This window comes from Lissotriton helveticus, chromosome 3_1 (assembly GCF_964261635.1).
Source record: "Lissotriton helveticus chromosome 3_1, aLisHel1.1, whole genome shotgun sequence".
NCBI classification, from domain to species: Eukaryota; Metazoa; Chordata; class Amphibia; order Caudata; family Salamandridae; genus Lissotriton; species Lissotriton helveticus.
In genome coordinates this window covers 70,423,602-70,442,916 of record NC_136061.1, presented here as the reverse complement: position 1 = coordinate 70,442,916, position 19,315 = coordinate 70,423,602, and the positions used below count along the sequence as shown (strand labels likewise).

The 19,315-nt window shown below is 44.3% G+C and overlaps 1 protein-coding gene across 1 annotated transcript; it reads left to right on the top strand.

The window, feature by feature from the left end:
- Window positions 1–1,563: 1,563 nt before the first annotated feature.
- Window positions 1,564–18,210, top strand: LOC144822124 (C-X-C chemokine receptor type 2-like). The gene is made up of 2 exons (XM_078679260.1): window positions 1,564–1,603; window positions 15,214–18,210. Exon 2 carries the CDS (start codon window positions 15,240–15,242, stop codon window positions 16,296–16,298), a length of 1,059 nt encoding a protein of 352 aa, XP_078535386.1. The 5' UTR covers window positions 1,564–1,603; window positions 15,214–15,239; the 3' UTR covers window positions 16,299–18,210.
- Window positions 18,211–19,315: the final 1,105 nt, after the last annotated feature.

Sequence of the window (19,315 nt, the reverse complement as noted above, 5' to 3'; positions counted from 1 at the left end):
GGTGAAGAAGCAGGAACCATATATATATAGATATATATATCAATGCTCGAAGGTGTCCACCTTTGAGTAGCACGCGAACAGCAGCTTGGTTTATGTATAGGTGAGGACGGGGATCCACTCGTAGACGCCGCTCCGTACGGGATCTGCCCGACGTGTTTTGAAGCTCCATATGCTTCTCTTCAGGGGCTTTAACGGAAGCGGTGTGCGCAACCGCCGACCCACTTCCCCATTTTATATATAACACACCCACCGATGGGAGGCTCAAATGAGACTGTGCATTCTGGGAAGTGTGGTCCGGGAAGCACACAATCAAGTCCTGTATGGACTCCACAAGTGGGCCCGTCATCGATTCCAAGTACGACTGCTGCTTCACTTTAGTGACCCCCAGGGAACCGGGGTGGTGCATACTCCGCGGCTGGACGGCCGCGTATAAATCAATGCTCGAAGGTGTCCACCTTTGAGTAGCACGCGAACAGCAGCTTGGTTTATGTATAGGTGAGGACCGGGATCCACTCGTAGACGCCGCTCCGTATAGGATCTGCCCGACGCGTTTCGAAGCTCCATATGCTTCTCTTCAGGGGCTTTAACGGAAGCGGTGTGCGCAACCGCCGACCCACTTCCCCATTTTATATATAACACACCCACCGATGGGAGGCTCAAATGAGACTGTGCATTCTGGGAAGTGTGGTCCGGGAAGCACACAATCAAGTCCTGTATGGACTCCACAAGTGGGCCCGTCCTCGATATATATATATATATATATATATAACATTCTTAACCTTTTTAGAAACACTCGCAGTCACTGTATGGTGTCATCAGGGATGTCATGAGTGATGTCCCCAGTGTTGTCAGTGACCATGACATGAGTGATGTAATAAGTGACGTCATCAGCAGTGCATTGCAGGGGTGTGATTTATAGTTAATAACGGATGAATTTCACAGGTTTTGTATAAGTAAAATGTCAGACTAACTAGAATGTTCCTGTAACCTGTTTTTTTTTCTCGTGGATTTATACGGTTTTTTAAATGCTAATTCCTACCTATAATGTCCCTGAAATCTGTTTTTTCCAGTCGAAAAAAGATATATATACTGTGTATTTGCTCCCTAAAGAAAGGGTGGTCATGTGGGTGCTCCTGTGAGTGTCTCAGAAGGAGAGCGTTGTACTCAAAAGAAAGTGGCACAAAAGAGTTAACCAAGGTCTGAGCCTCACCACCTCCTCGCACACAGTCCATCTAAAGTGCGACCTATTGGTTTTTATCAATGCATTCTTTTTTTTTATTTCCGTAATTTTTTATTGTGTAAAAAATATATATATTTACATGGAGTACAGAATATACATGAGTGGAGGAAAAAGGGAGAAAAAGAAAAAGGCATGAGAAAGAGAAAGGCGCGGGGGGGGGGGGGAGGTAGGAGAGGGGGGGTGATTCGTGATTTTAGGAAGAGCTCAGATTAAGCTGCTGCCCGAGCGACCTTGAGACAACAAGCCCTGTTACAGAGAGATTGTGTAACGTGAGTTCCTCTTTTAAACGATTGCACTATCCCGGGCACTCAGAGGCTCCAGACACTGAGAGGAGAAGGGGTACATGGACTGCGGTGACACCAGGTAAGAGGCTGCTTTATTGCTTTTTTTGAACAGGGTGCGTCCTTTTCTGTCCTCCTCCGTCTCTCTGCACATCACACACTCGGAGCCCCCTCCCTCCCACTTACACGCCCGTCCATGCACACTCACTCCGCCCTGGACTCGCACTTTCGCACGGTATCGTCGTTGCCTCTCCTCTGCCTCTTTCTCTCTCCCTTCTCATCCCACACATCATGTTTTTTCTTCACTTATTTCTTCCCTTGGCCATCTCACACATACATGCACGTGCAGAAGCACGTGCACACCGTCCCCGTCAGCTTCCCCTAAGCCATTCTGTCCGTTCTTAGCCCTCTTCTACCAAATCTTCCGCCTCGCGCTCTCCTTCCGTAAACACGCACGCACGTCCTTCCTCCGACCTTCCTCCATCCTCGTTCTCTTCCCGTAAAACACGCACGCACTTCCTTCCTCCGTCTCTGGTTCTCTTTCCTAAAACACGCACGCACGTCCTTTCTCCGTCTCTCGTTCTCTCCTTCTGTAAAACACGCACGCACGTCTCTAGTTCTCTTCTCCTCTTTCCTGTCACGCACACCCACCGGAACCCTCTTGCCCTGGCTTCTGTCTAACTTCACCTCCACTCCGTCACGTGGACGTGTGTGAAAGTCTATACACGCGCACACTCACGCACAGAGTATCGGTCCCTCCTGTCTCTCCACCTCTCACCGATAAAGTTTATCTTTAGCCCTCTTTCTCTCTATAGATCTCTCGCTCGTGGAGAGTCCGCCTCCCTTCCCTGCTTTCTTTTGCTCGCGGTCCCTCGTTCTCTCCCCCTCTTCGTTTTCCTGTCCCACATGGCCCCCTAACACCCCGTCGGTCTCTGCTTACCTGTCTGTCACCCATGCCACGCCTCCTCTCGCGCGCTCTCTCTCTCTCCACCTCCCTTTTTAAGCACAGATTTAGCATCTCTGCTGCATTTCTTTGCAATATTGGCAACAACCTGGCTCATTTAGGCAAATTTGAGCCCCCCTGTGGCGCTCTCCCTTTCCCAGTGTCTGGAAGGTCCATTTGTTTGTAGGGCAGGCAGGGTTCCCTGTTTGTCTCCCTTGTTAGTAGCTGAGGTTTGGGGCAGCTTTCATCTCTCCCCCTTTGGCAGACAGGACGATTCCAGTTCTCTGATGGAGTTCACCCCAGCAGTTTGTCTGACGCCTTCCACTGAAAATAGTAACAGATTTCTTTCAACCTCACTGTGCCTTTTTGTGGTATTTACTGTAATGTTAGATCATTATAATCGAAACATGCCACTGAAATAGGTTCGAACCTCTCACCTTGGACCAAATTCAGGGGTTGATGACTATTGCCAATTCTTATTCAGCTGCAGCCTAGTTATAAACTCCTAGGGGCAGATTTATGAAGGCCTTGCGCCGCCGGTGCGTAATTTTTTAACATGGGGAAAAAGTGACGCACCGGCGGCGCAAGGCCTTCATAAATAAGGCCCCTAGAGTTTCTGCAAATCGTGCAACTGTGACTGCTCCTTCCATTCTGTCTCAGTTCAACCTTTCGCTAGATTCAGACAAAATACCACGAGCCTGGAAGGCCGCTCTGGTTTCCCCATACTTAAAAAATCGATGCCAATCCAGCCAGTCTGTCCACCTATAGCCCAAAATCACCTTCTGGGGGAAATGTTGGAAAGCTGTGTCAACAAACAATTCATGGTATTCTTGGAGGACCATAAGATTCTGGACCCATCCCAATCAGGATTCAGAGCCGCCCACGATACAAAGACCGTGCTGGTGGCAGTCATGGACACCACGCTCCGTCTTTTGGATGCTGGCTCACCTGCCATGATTGTGTTGCTAGATCTCTCAGCGGCCTTCAACACCATTTCTCATGCAGTATTGATCAGCAGACTGCAGATGATCAGTCTCGAGGGCAAGGCCCTTCGGTGGTTTGCCGACATCTTAAGATAGTCGTACCCAAACGATCTGGCTAGGTTCATTTAATTCTAGCACAATTCCTATCAATAAAGGGGTGCCTCAGGGCTCATCTTTGAGCCTGACCTTGTTTAACCCCTTCGCCGCGTGGCAAATTCCGCCGCGGTGCGAGGAGGGGCAGGGTTGGGCGTGGCACTCGGGTACCCAGGACGGCTCCCGGCCACTGATTAATTCTCCCGCTCAGGCGGGGAATTAACTACGCGTGGGCGGAGCGACAACGTTCAGACGGCTACCGGCCGTCATGAGCACACGACTACCATGACTCATGACGGCCGGGAGCCGTCCTGAGCATGGATGTGGTTAACATCCATGTGACCCCTGGCCCAGATTGTTAAATCCTGTGTATTTGATGTAATCTCATATGCCGATTACACCCAGCTGATCATCTCACCGGGACAGTATATTAACGATGTAAAACATCGGTTTCAGTATTGTCTGAAGGGAATTGCGGATTGGATGATTACTAACTGTGTCCAGCGTAAAAGATGAAAAAACTGAAATCTTGCTGTTTGGAAAAGCTCAGCCCCCAATTGGTGGCCCTCGGATTTGGGTACCATTCCGCCTCCAAGTTACGGTGCAAAACATCTGGACGTCAAATTAAATGAGGAACATTCCATGAAGAATCACATAGTTGCAATCTGTGATTTCTGTTTTGGACTTTAAAGTTACATCAGATATTTGGTTGCACTTGTAGTTAATGCTGATCCATGCTCCATTTTCCAATGTCAGTTTTTTTAATCGCTTACCATCATTGCATTTATTTCTATATTTAAATGTTTTGTTAGTACTAAGTATATCGCCAAAGGCCACTTCACAGTGCGAGGTGAACTGGTACAGACTCCTAATCGTTAGAAAATATTAGAAGTAGAATAAACACATTACGTTAAAATGCTGTATGAAAGATCAACAACAGATATGAAGGTTGGAAATTGTGATAGAATCCATATATTCTGTTGACTGGTATTGCTGGCATTTGAACTTTTCACACTAAAGTATTGCTGACCAGTCACTAATGTATTTCCTATGACTCTTAAACATGATAAAATTGGTAATCTCCATTTGACGTAGGTTGCTTTCCAGTAAGTAGTATATGGTGCAGACAATACACTATTTGCATGGAGGTTAAATGTCACCTGTGCACTAAAGCATACATTTTGGCCATCAACTAGGCAGCCAAGGAAAACACGTCTTCATGCCTACATGTGTAGCCTGACTGCTAAAGCTTTTAAACCGATATAAATAACCATTTTGTCATAGTATAAATTAAGCCAAGCCTAAGTAGGCCATTATACCCACAAGGTAGGGTGCTTATTATTTATAAGTGGAACCTGTAAGAATTTAAGATTGGCATATTCTTACAGTGACACACCCCCAAAAGTGATTTTCACTGTATAGGTCTGTAGCTGTCCCTATGAGTAAAAAATAAAGTTACACTTCTAATATTTTTTTTCATAAGGCCACATAATCTAATCAAATTCCATGTTGAAGTTGGATTGTTGATAAAAAATAGTGTATTAAAGCGATACCTTCCCATGCAGAGATTCCTTTAATTATAGTTGCAAACTTATGTTAATGAACAACAAACACATGATTAACTACTATTCCATCAAATGCACGCTTATAGCACGTGCTTCTGTTCTGTAAATGTGTTATGAAGTTATGATACGCATGATCATGCAAAAACACATTCAGTGATTTTTCAGTTTCAGAGTTATTCCAGGGTTATCATAAACACTATGACTGTTCCCCTTCATAATTCTATTTTAATTGCTTGCTTTTAGACTTCTTTAGTTTAGTTTTAGATCCTTAAATACATAAAGGGCAAGTTCCATTTTAGCTTCAATTTCCATTTTTGTTGGCCTGTCTGCACTTTTGCCCGCACTCAAGATGTCATTATATTTCACAGAACTCGTGAAGCTGTCATGTCATTCACACAATTACTTTGTTAACACATAAGGTGACACAAGTCTTCTACAAGATCCATGAGATATGCCTTTCAAGGATTGACAATGAATATGTGAAGTAAATATAGTCAGAGATGATGTATTTTCACCAAGTTGGTTCATAACGGTTATTTCCGGATTAAATTGAAAGTCCCCTAATGTAGGCTGAAAGGCAGTGGTCAGCCCTATGTAAACCTCTTGACATGACCACTGAAGGAGAGAGAATCTTCAGCTAGAGGTATTATCCAGACGCAGATCCAAATGGGCACAGAACCGGATTCCACTGCCTTCACCGAAGCTGCTACATTACTGGGGAGAGGTGTGGCGCCGCGGCCAGGGTGGCTGACGTTGGAATCTGGGGATCACGGTTCGATCTCAGCCGGCAGGTTAGCCCAGCACCATGTGACTCTGGGCAATAGCATGCTAAATCTTCCCGACAGCCCACAGAGCCTAGAGACCCCTACGGGTGATTGTTCGCGCTTTACAAATATGGATTATTATTATTCTGCAAAGCATCATGCCCTCACTGATTAGTGCCAGTACTGTGTTCTTGCCTAAACACAATCTCCTTGCCCTTGTGCTCTAAATAGCTGGTGAGCTGTTCCAAAACATGGCAAATCCTGTTGTTCCAGGTGTGTGCACCACCTCCAAAACAGTAGAAATTGGTTTATCATTTATTCACCTGATAGAATTAGTATAGTGGCTAGAGATAGCACAGTGAGCGTGTTAAGGGCTATATATTGTGATGCTGGAATCTTTCCTTGTTGTTTGCACAGTTCATGAAAATGCATAGCTGCTTTTAATTCTGATCTCCTGTGATGTCACCAACCAGCATTGAGTGCACTAGGTTCAGGAGGTTTAAAATAACCATTTTAAAATAAATATTTTGAAATGCATATTCTTTTTCTAGGAATCCATGAGTGGCAACAAATTGATAAACAAACATTTGGATTACCACTGCTCCCTGTTTGTAACCCACAAAGCACTGACCCACATCGGCAGGTATGCACAGTGGGTTTGGTGATGATACAGTAACCTGGAATTCACTACTTATCACTGGTGTACTGAACTCAGTGCCCCTGCACCAGTGAGTTGGGAATCAAGAACTCTTAAAACTAGGCCACAGCCCAACTTATCGCAACAATACAGGAAAAGTAATCTTAAAAAGTTAGTCTTTGTCTGCCCGAAACTCCAGAGGTCTTTTAGTATTAGCCTTCAGCCGCCCTCGTCAGTTCACTCACATTGATGACATGTGAACTCTACTCCCAGAATAGACACAGTGGCTTGGGACTTTTGGCAGGAATGCATGAGTGTGTGGTTTGTGACTCATCCTCTATCAGGAATGGCAGGTGTGGAGGGTTCAGGAACTTTACTAACTTGAAAGGTACCAGGATGAAGCCCACCCATGCATAGGTAGGTGTAAAGTGAGACCTGGGGATGAGGAGTCCTATGATTCCAGGGTCTAATGTGGACAGCCTGTCTCCATTGCACTGGTGTGGGGAACTGATCCAAGTATCAGTGTGGTGTGGTTGAAGAGGACGAGACTGATCAGTTCCATGGGCACAACTTTGGCTGGTCCACTAGCCTCCTCCACAGAAAGGTTCTGTCCTCTTGATTTTCCCTGAGAATGGTGCACTACAGGATAGCTTACAGTAAGTACAAACAGGGTATGGAGCAAAAGAGGGACTGTATTCTCCTTGTTTAGGGAGTGGCTTCAAGTCACCTTCACTCAATGGCTAGTGAATTGTACAAAAGTGGAACCGAACCCCCAATTTCTTATAATACATCAGAACCTTAAGAAGAACCAAAGAAGCCTGAGCCTGCTGACTGTGGCCTGTGTACAGAATTGAATGGCTGGCCCTGCAGCCAAATGTACCCAGGACTAAGAAGAGGACTCTAAGGGTAATTTGCCAGACTTCTTGTGTCGCAATAGGGACATCAGAAGCTGGAAGTTAACCAATACTGGTGGCCTCTGCTGGAGTGGGCCCTGGACCCTGAGAGTCTCAGAAGTGACCAAGGGAAGCTACTGTAAATAGTTGGAAAAGTTATGATTTAAAACATCTTGGACTTCCAGATGACCAGGACCACCCACCTGAGGCTAGCTACTCAATGCACACCTCAGTGATCAAGAAAATCAGGTTACTCCCTTTCAAACCTTCTGCATTCCGAAACAATGCTTCTGCGGACCCTGTGGTATCCATCTTTGGTGCAGCCTGGTTGGCCACTGCTTCCAGGCTTGTCCCACTGAATAGGGCCGGACAGGCCAAAGCAGGCACCGGGCATTTCTCCAGAGAGCCTGAGGGGTGAGGGCCGGTTTTGTGCCCATAGGGGCCTGTTTTGTCACCAGGGTCTGTTTTTTCAGCAGTGTTGCAATACGGGCCCCATGTAACAAAAATCGGAGGGGTGCTGCTTTTTAGCACCCCCTGTACCCGACCCGCTCCCAGGACAAGTCGAGCAGCAATTTGCCAGGGCTGGTTGCTGTACCCTGTCCTGCCTTGCCTCTGAAGGTCTAAAGTTCCAAAAAAGAGACTAAGTCCCAATGTTGAAATTGTGATGGCCTAAAGTAATAATAATCCACATTTGTAAAGCGCACAATCACCCGTAAGGGTCTCTAGGCGCTGGGGGCCGTCGGGAAGATTAAGCAAGCTATTGCCCAGAGTCACATGGTGCTGGGCTACTCTGCCGCCGGTGCCGGGGATCAAACCGTGATCCCCAGATTCCGGAGTCTGTCACCCTAGCCGCGGCGCCACACCTTAAAAGTAAAGAAAACTATTCGGCTGATGTTATGACATTACTTGGTACAAAATGTAAATATTCGCAGTCAGACCTTTTCTCTCTAAAGCCACCGACTTCAGTAGGATCTCTGCCAATGGTTATTCGACTTTGAGAGAACCTCGTTAGATAAAGCCTTCAACCTTGCCTCAATGGAGGATTTCTGCTTCCAAAAAGTAGACTACGGGCCTCATTTTGAATTTAGCGAAAGGGGTAATCATTCACAATTATGACAAATAGTCCATCCTCATTATTACACATGCCATAAGCTACAACTCATTTTATTTATTTATTCATAACGTTTGATATAGCGCAAACAGGACCCTAGAGGGCATTTGAGTGCTTTACAGGTGATACAAAGTCAGTGACATGTCTGAGACAAAAAAGTAAAAAGGCTAGGTACAGTAAAGAGGTTCAATCTGTGAAAAACAGCAAATTGCGGAAAGTAACCTCTAAGTGACAAGACAAAAAAAGACATGAATATAACAAGGCAAATATTAAACATATGTGAGGAACAAGAGTCCAGGGTAATGCATTTAGGGCAGCAATTTGTTCATAAGAAGTGATTCCAATTCCTTTTTGAATGATGCAGTAGAAGGGATCAGTCTGGTTTCAGGTGGCAAGGAGTTCCAAATATTTGGGGCAATTGAGAAGGCTCTGTTGCAAGTTTTCTTGTTATGGAATATATGTGATTTTAGCAGCAGGGTGCTGTTACTGCTAGAGCATCCACTTCTGCCAGATAATTCAAATTTTTGTGGCAAGTATTTTGGTGTGTTGTAGTGTCTGGTTTTGTGAGTCATGCAAACAAGTTCTAGCTGTATTCTTGCCTCAGAAGATAACCAGTTAAGTGATTTTAGATACAGGGTGATGTGTTTGTTTCTTTTCGTTCCTGTGACGAGTCTGGCAGCAGCATTGAGCGAGGCCATTAAAGGTGACCGCTTGGATCTAGGAAGGCCATGAAGAGTTGCACTTCCATAAACCAATCTTGGAATAACTGGGGCTTGGAAAACTGATTTGAAGTTGTCGTGATAGGATAGGTTATCATTTCCTTAGTAAGTTTATTTGGTAGTTTGCTACTTTGCTGGCAGCACTGATGAGTCCCTGCATGTTCAATTACTTGTAAAATATTATCCCCAGAGATTTTGCAGAATCAATAATGTGAGGAATAGCCATTGAGGGCCATTATATGCCTCATCCATAAATCAGTCTTGGGTTTGTCGTAGGGTGAAACATAGAGGAGGAATTCTATTTATATCGTTTTGTTTGAGATTGTTATGTGTTAGCTAGTTTTTAGTATTTTTAGAGTTGTGTTGAGGGACTTGATGTCTTCTGGAGAGGAGAGTTTGAAATACAGTTGGGTGTTGTCTGCGTACATGTAATATTGAATGTTAGAGGACCCTTGTGGAACCCCTAACGTGACCGATGTTGATAAGGACAGGGGTTGATTCACCGTAACTTGTTTGGAATCTGTTGTGGAGGAATGGAATTAACCAGTTTAGTACGATTCTAGATATCCCCATCCTATGTTCAAGTAAATCTAGTAAACTGTTGTGTTTGACAGTATCAAGCGAAGAAGATAGTTCAAGGAGGATGACAAGGCATGCCTCATTTTTATCCAGCATTTTTAAGACATTGTCAACTATGTGCGTGTGGCCTTGACGGAAGCCCGATTGCTGTAGGTCACGAGGCTGGATTGATCTATATGGTTAGAAAGTTGGACCTGAACCCACTTCTCTAGGAGCTTCGCCAGAGTGGGAATGTTGGAGACGGGCCGGAAATTGTTACGATCCAGGCTATTTGCATTAGCTTTTTCTAGGATGGTGGTTACCTGGCCTACTTTAAGGCAATCTTTAGATAGTGCCTTGGTGAAGCGAGTGCATATAGTTCACTTGTGATAAGGCTGATGGGATATCTGTCATATTTATGGTGGAATAACCCGTCTGCCAAACTCTCAATCAAACCTCTAGTTAAAAGGTAAAACTTTGACTGGGATGACCAAACCGATGCATCTGACCTCCGCTTCATTGTAGTCAGCCTGAAATCGGGCCTAGGTACCAGTGAACCATGAACAGTGACTTTGGATTGGCACTTTAAGTTTTCTGGGTGCTGTTTGCCCTAAAATTAAAAAATATATATATCTTTTTTAGATTAGACTTATTCATTCTTGTGCCATATTTTCCTACTAAATGTTCTTGAGTTTGAAAAATTAATAGTGGGATTTTTTGTGTGTCGGGTATTGACTTTCCAATTGTTTTGGTCCTGCTAAATACTGACTACATTTTCCTTAAGTTAAGCCTGTCTGCTTTGCGCCATGGCTATTGGGTTGATCTTCAGTTGACTTTCTTGCACCTATGTGTTGGACCTGACAAGATTTTGGAATAATTACTTGGGAAGGACTCACATCTCCCAAACAAACCATTTATTACAAAAGGGCAAACTATAAGGTTTCATTCATGTGCTACAGTGCCATCATCTCACAAGGGTTTTTGATACTTTTGCGAAAAAGGGCTAGCTGACAGATGAAACAACAGCAGTTATGTACAGAATTAACAAACCCAACATGAGAACTAAATATGGCTGGCACCTCACTTCTTATGATTGACACCAGGTTTTGGTATTGCGTTTTCTTTCCTTGTTTGAAAAAGTTCTTTGAATTTCTTGAAGGCATTCTTCTATGTTTAACTTTTGAAGTAATAGTAGACATGTTCTTCAGTATAGATTTCAGATTTTTTAAATTATTTTTTGTATTTTTTAAATTATATTGAATAACACCTTTACATGTAAATGTATGCCCTTGGAGATATGATTATCTCCTAAGAGATAATCAGGGGCTCTAGGACATTGTCTTGTAATTACTGTAGTGATGAGTTCCTGGAGAGAACTGCCAGGCCCAGGTGAGATGGGCACGGGTGTAGCCTCAGCATGGGTGGTTGGGGTTTGACACCCCTCAAATGCATTCTTTGTTTGGGCGTCGGGCCTGGGGGCCCTGAGTCCAGCTTACTATGGCTGTCATATTTTCTCTCCTCCCTTCTCATTTCACTAAGAAATAAGTTTTAATTTGGTCTTTTTCTGCATCGGGTTCTTAAATATATATAGTCAATGGTTTACCAAAATAGCAGCAAATTTGCACGGATTGAAGTACTCCTTGAAGGGGTGGAAATTTACTTCTTTTTAGAATTCACAAACATTGCCAGTAGTAAGCTTGGAAAGCTGTGCCAGCCTCAAAAGTTACCAGAGATGCCACTAACAACCAAACACCCAAAATGTGATGGAATGAATGCTTGCAGAGAGTCTTACCAGTGGCACTCTCTGGGGACAGCAGTCTAACCCATCAGTTTTTAGGCCACTGCGCCACTCTAGACAGAGACCCACCTATGGTAACGCAGTGCTGATCCTGTTCCTCATGGAAACACTCCATCCCAAAACTTTGTCATTTCACCCCTCCACCTTGCAGCCCGCTGCTATTTAGTTGGGAAATTTGAGATTCACACCTTCAAATCTCACTGACTAATCTATGCCCCTACCTACATCTGATGTGAGATATTTTCCCTTCTTTGTTCCTGCAAAGTGTGTTCATAGGAGCAAGAAGAAATAAATAAAAACTTTGGGTACTAGGGCCCATATTTACAAAGCTCTCACACAATGTAGCACAGCACGCAGAGTTGCTGCGCTGCGTTGCATGTGAGGGAGACAAGACAACGCCATATCTACAGAAAAATGGCACTCTCTTTCCCTATAGCACAGATTCAGGCTGCCGATTGCCATGCACACTCCTTGACACTATAGTAAAAGGGTGAGTGAGACATGCATAGGCTGTGTAATGGAAGGGTACCGGATGTATGAAATTACAACGCATGCTTTTACATCGCATGCCTTTATAACGCGGGTTTGCGTTCTCAAACCTTTACAACGCATAGCGCTTTGGGGTGCTGGATAATGAATAGTTTAATTTACTATTCCAACTCCAGTCCCCGTGGATAGTAGGGAAGGTGTTGGATAGCAAATTAAACGTATTCCCTATCCTAGAGCGCCCCCCAGCGCAATGCGTTGTAATGGTTTGCATTGTAAAAGTTGTGTCGTAAAGGCACTGCGTGGTAAAAGTTGCGTTGTAAAGGATGTTTCCCAAGGGTACCCATCCAGTACAAAATACTATGCATAGACTAACTTGAAACGTTTCCCACGTTGGATATGTGCTGTACAGGACAGAACACATGCAAAGCGGGAAGCATTAGGTCTAGGCCTGGCGTAGTTCGCAGAGTTCCGTGTTCTGCTGTGAGGAACTCTGCAAAGTGAGCAAAAAACTGTGCAGGACTTTGTGAAGTTCCGCAAGCGACGGAGTGCGTTAGTTCACGCCGTTCATGTTGATTTTTACCACCGGGTGTTATGTCTCTTGCTGGACGCTGGACAATCAGCGCAAACTGCACAATGCGCAGCGCAACAGGGGCTGCTTCTTTCTGCCGCTCAAGTAGATCTTCTACTCGAGGGGCCGCTTCCTCAACGCAAAAGATTTCTGGTTGCAACTATCCACGACCACCAGCGTTGATAAATTTCACTGGAGGGTGGTCTAGCATTGGATTTTCATCACTTGTGCTTGCCAACTCAACGTTGGCAAACAAGGAAAAAAGGTTTTCAAAAATCCGAGTGCTCCGTGCAGGGCGAAGGTACATACATTTTGGGTAAAGAAATGCAATGATCTGTCAATCGCTTGTATTAGTTCACCATGTAGGTTTAGTCATACATTTGGCAGTGACGAAGTTGCAATGTAGTAGAATCGTTGCTACAACAGAAGGAAATGTGATCATAGAAGATAGCAAAATAATAGTGTCATCAATTCCCAGAATTCTGCAGGGTACTGTGGAAAGTTGGTAACAGGACAGTACAAGTTAGTTTGTGAGCTGACTAGATGAAAATTCTCTTAGCTCCCTCTGTATTCACAGATGCAGATGTTTACTTCTATGTTGTCTTCTCTGTGGTGCAGGACAGAAAGAAATAATACAATCTAACCAACAAAAAATAGAACTCCATGAGAAAATTAACCCCTTTAAAAAAAGCAGGTATATTAACTAAAGATTCAATGTGCATTTGGTATGATTCTTCTAATAATTTGTAATCCTGCATTTACTACCTTTCACAGGCATATATTTACGATTTACTGTAATTCAGAAAGCTTCATAAAAGTGCTCTAGTAAGGTAAGAGTCACTGTTTTCCTGGAGCACTCTAGCAAAACATGTGTATTCCAGTGATCTCACATCTGGAGGCATGCACAGTTGTACACTGGAAGGCCTGAATTCAGTAGCCTTCAATAGATGGAGTGCTGCCTGAAATATGGCAGAGCTGCAGTGCATGAAGGATTGAAAACTGAACAGTGCTGGATTTACAAAGTGTCACTGGCTCATGATGACATTGGGGAGCTACGAAGCTAAAAAGGCAGCCTTGACCCATGCAGAGCCTTGTACCATGTGACAAAGATGACCCAGTGGTGTTTAGTGTGGACTTTTTAGTTGAGGTGCACACAGTATAAATTAGACTTCAAATAGAATCACAGAATGGCTATCCATATACAATCTTTGCTTTCGTAAAAAGTACACAAGGCCCATGTTGGTTCCATACACAAACTGTGGCTTGGACTCTGGTGTGCACCTGGTTTCGTTGGTGTTAGCTTTTGATGGTAGGCCAGGCCCAACTATTAAAGTTGATATGACTTTGCATCTGTACCTACACGGTATCCACCTAAACATGCTCCACTCACACACTTTAGGAGGCTGTTCGCCCTGAACAGTGTAGAGGAGTTATAGCTCCATGCAATGCCTAAGTTTTGGAGCTATGTGATAGGAACTCAGACTTTGATGGAGAGAGCATTAGAGGCTGTTTGGGGGCAGTCTTTGACTGGTTCCAACTTAACAACCTTAAGTGCAACTCAGATAAGTCAGAGGTGCTGTTCTTTGGCTGTCCCTCTGACCCGAGAAGGAAGTCCTGGTGGCCAGTAGCCATGTTTCCACCCTCAGTTGCCTCATCCGACACCAAAAATCTTGGAGTGAAGTTAGACGACGGTCTTACCCTAAAGCCACAGATTCTGGGCCTAGTGGGCAAATGCTTCGGGCTTCTAAAAATGTTGAGGAAGTTCCTGCCTCTACTTTCTTTTGCCCACAGAAGAATTACTGTCCAAGCTCTGATAGGATCACGACTGGACTACGCCAATGTTTTATACCTCGGCCTTCCCGAATTCCTGCTAACATGACTGCAAATTGTGCAGAATTCTGCTGCACGAGCTGTGTTTGGCCTGCATCGTAGATCCAGTGCAAAAGACCTTTTAGAGACCTTGCATTGGCTTCCAATCAGGAAGCCCATTATTTTCAAAGCTCTCACTCTGGCCTTTAAGGCACTTCATGGTGTGGGGGCCATCTACATTAGGAAGCGTTTAGACTTCTATCAGCCATCTAGGCCACTCAGGTCATCTTCTCTGACCTTGGCCTCTGTTCCCGCAATCAAACGCGCTCTCATCGGAGGCCGCTCCTTCAAACGCCTGGCGCCACAACTGTGGAATACCCTACCATTGTCCTTAAGGCTGAATGACAATCTCTTAGCCTTTAGGAAAGAACTCAAGTCATGGCTGTTTGTCCAGTAAGCTTTTTCTCCTTCTCCTTCTCCGCTTCGCTTCTTTTTGGGTTCTTTAGCACCGGGACACTCTTTTGAGTAGCTGAGCGCTATATAAAACATTCAATAACATAACATAACATAACATTACATAAGCAAAGTTCGAAAATGTTCTGTGAATGACAGGATCATCACAATCACACAATTTGTCTAAAAAGTAAAGACAGGTCGGCTATGTAAGAATATTGATGAATGAAAAATGTGTACAAAACTTGTGTATTGGGAATGAAACCTGCACCAACCCAAATATTCATCTTCCTTTCCCTTCTTCCTCAGGAAGGCGTGTGCACCAATTTACAAAAATGGCGCAAATCTACGATGGATCGGATTTTGAAGGTTTGTTTAACTACACTGACGACACATTCATTCTCCCAGGATCTGACACGACTCCCTGCGGTGACCCACAGACCGTGGACAAATACTTTTTAGCCACCCTCTATTGCCTGGTGTTCTTCCTCAGCCTGGTGGGTAACTCCCTTGTGGTCTTTGTGATCTGCTACAATCGACTAAAGCAGTCGTCGACTGATGTTTACCTCCTAAACCTGGCCATCGCTGATCTGTTGTTTGCCATCACTTTGCCTTTCTGGGCGGTCTACAGAGCAAATGAGTGGGTGTTCGGGACCGTCATGTGCAAGGTGGTCTCCGGGCTGCAGGAGGTCAACTTCTACAGTGGGATCCTTCTTCTGGCGTGCATCAGCATCGACCGGTATCTTGCCATTGTCCGTGCCACAGGAGTAGCCATGCAGATGAGGGACTGGGTCAAATATATCTGCCTCGGCGTCTGGCTGCTCTCAGCCTTGTTGTCTTTGCCTGTTCTTATTTTCCGAGAAGATTTTGAGGCTCCAAGGATTGGCTGGGTCTGCTACGAGAACCTGGGCTCTTTTGGAACTGACCGATGGAGGATCATACTACGGATCAGCCGGCACATCTTTGGGTTCTTCCTCCCCCTGCTTGTTATGCTTTTCTGCTATGGTTCTACATTTACAGCCCTTTGTCAAACCAAGAGCAACCAGAAGTTCAAGCCGATGAAGGTCATCTTCGCCGTAGTGGTGGCCTTCCTTTTCTGCTGGCTTCCGTACAACATTGTCATCGTCATTGACTCCCTTATGCGGAGCCGCATAATTGAGGATACGTGTAAAAAGAGGACTCAGGTTGAAACTGCCATGTCTGTGACAGAGATGTTTAGCTACATGCACAATTGCATCAACCCCATTCTGTATGCCTTCATCGGACAGAAGTTTAAGAACAGTTTCTTGAGGATTTTAGTTAACCATGGAATGGTCAGCAAGGCTTTTTTGAAAAAGTATGGCCGCAGTGTCTCCACCATGTCCACCCAAGGAAATGTCTCCAGCACATTATAAAGGCAGATAATGTCCTAAGACTCTTGAGGACAGAGACATTTTAAGGCTTGGGCAAAGGGAGCAATTGCCTTGGACCTCCACCTTCTAAAGTATCCCAGAGTAATCATTCTAGTTACTTCCCCTCTCCTCTTGTACCTCATCCCTTTCTCTTCACTGATCTTTCTCGACATCTCTTTATATCTATGGAATTTCTCTATGTCTCAGCTCTTTCTACCTCACCTATGTTTACCTTACGTTTCCCTCAGTACACCATCTACCCCACCTCTGTCTGTCTCTAACTTACAACACCATATCTCACTATAACATTCTGAGCCTCTGAATTGACCTCATCATTCATTCACTAACTCCTCTCACTACTCCCTTTCTTACTCTGTTCTCTACCTCACATCTCTCAATACTTGTGTTTCTTCATGCTATGCCTTTCTCTACCTCTCCCTCATTTTCCTTAATTATCATCATCTCTCCTCTCCTTTTCTCTATGCACCTCCTTCTGTTTCATCTTACCCCTTCTGTCTCACCTCATCCTTACCACTCAATGACATAGCTCCCCTCTGTCTCCACGCCTCTCTCTACACCACTCCTTCTCTGCTACTTTATTTATCAACCTTACCTCTATTTGGTCTTATTTATCTCTACACCTCACCACTCTTTCTACAATTCACCCACCTCTATCTATCTCTGTGTATGGCTCAGTGTTTTTTTTCAGGCCTGTATTTCTATACTTCTCAATTTGCCTATATCTCTCCACCACACCTCTTCCTTTCTACCTTGCATCTCTGTACTACTTTCACCCCCTCGCCTCTCTATATGTCTACTCTCTGTCTCTTCCACTCTAACTCACCTCCATATTGGCCTTATCTCTCTACCTCACCCCCTTGTTGTACCTACCATGTTTTCTACATTTCATTCTATCTGCTGTTAACTTTTTCTAGCTCTGTACCTTACTCTAAAACCTTATCCATCTCAATGGCCCTGCTTCTCCATTAAATATTCCTATTTTTACCTCTCTGTATCTTCCTTTCTGGCTATCTCACATTACTTCACTTACCTTACGTCTCTCCCTATCTCACCTACTGTTCCATGTCATCTCTTACTCCCTTTCTGCTATCCCTCTCTGTCCTACTCCCAGTGCTTGGTTTGTAAAAAAAATGTGTCCCAGGGCTCTCGTCCATAGGCCCTTGCATCATGTACCACACATAGCCCCTGCCAGCGCTACCAGTGATAGTACCAACGTAACTACTAACCGTCACACTCCAACAAGTGTGACAGTTTAGACTATTCCAGGCCCCCAAAGCCATTGGAATGGCTTGAGTGGCAGATAACATTCATTTCAATGTATATTGAATTAATAATAAACTGTTGTTGTGGTCATTGCAGACAGCGCCCCCTTGTGGCAGACTGTCACAAGCAACAGTGTTGACAAGTAAGTGCCATGCACCGGAAACCACCAGCTCAAATTAAGCACTGCCTACTCCTGTCTCGCACCACCTCCAATGTCATTAACCCAGCACAGCCAGAAGACACTGTCCAGCTAGAAAGATATACATGACAAATGTATCAGATTTAATTTGATGGAGTAGTTAAAATCCTTGCAGCACTGCTTTGATTTTCACTGTACAGTCAGTTGTGAAGTGGGATTTATTTGTGATTAAGACAATCCTGAAATTAAAGTTGCAGTTACAAGTGCTATGTGTAATATGAGGCACTTGTCCTGTAGTCATACAACAATACACCTTACTGTGTCTTTCTTACAGTAGGAAGAAAAGGTTGGTTAGATACTGAATTCCAGGTAAATTATTGTTGTTACAAGGCAAAAGTGATCTAGATCCAGGAGCAAAAAATGTTTTGTCAATGATTTTTCAAACGTTATTTTAGTGCTATTGCTATAGTTCCAAGTTTTGGCAATGTTTTCATGCTAACCCAAAAAGATGTCTTGCCTAATGTCCCAAAATCCCCCAGGATACTGTTTAGGGCATAATCAGAACAAGAAAGCCCAATGTGACATCTCATTGTGACAGTTCAAAGCTTTGAGTGGAACTGAGTTTGTTGACCCACAAAATTGAAAAGCACAAATAGGGCCAGATTTCTCAAAGACATGTGTTTCCCTTGCGTCACACAATGGGGCACTAGTGCGACACACATCTAAAATTAGATTTATAGAGCCACACAAGTCCGTCTTGTGTGGCCCTCTGTTGCTTGATACATCTAAGTAAAGCTAGGCAATGCAAATGGCTGTGTTGCGTTTTTCTGCCCCAGGGACGTACATTTCCAAATTTATCATAACTGGTAGACCTGGGACTGCGTCAAAAGGCTACGCCTCCTCAGGTGATGCATAACAAGTAAAATATCTTTATTTCTCCTCGTTACTTTACTCTGCAGCACACATAAAAAGAGGACAATGCCTCTCAGGGTTGTTTTTGTGCAGGAAGGTTTCCCTTCCTGCACAAAAAGATCCTGCTTGCAGCGCAGGCACCCTTGCACCCCGGTGCAAGGGTTTCTGAGCTGGGGGAGCTAGGCTTCACGTTGTGTGGCAGCACAGGGAAAAGACAGGAATACGCTTAGGCTTTCCTGTTTTCAGTTTCAGTTGTCGGTAAATTCTGGTGCGGTTTTTTTAGTGTCTTCAAGTGATTTCAATACCTTAAAAAACAGCGGTTATCAGTGGTTACACATTTTCACGCCATTACGAACAACAGAACCAGTATTTTTTCAGTGTTTATGGAACTTTTTTCTTTTTTATATTGCTTACTTTGCACTGATAGTGCATGGTATATAGGCAGTGTACATACAGTGTATATGAGGTCCAAATACATTTTTTCGATTCAAAATTTTCATAGTACACCATACAACACTTCTTCAGTGAGTCTTTTTTCTGTGAAAAGGCCCTCTCAACATTGGCACCTGAGACAGGCAACGCCAAAATAGCCAGTACACAATTTGCTAACTCTGGCCATTGACTTAGCTTTCCATGCCAATACTGGTGGACCTGAAGATCGTGATTCTCCGGTACAGGTTTTGCA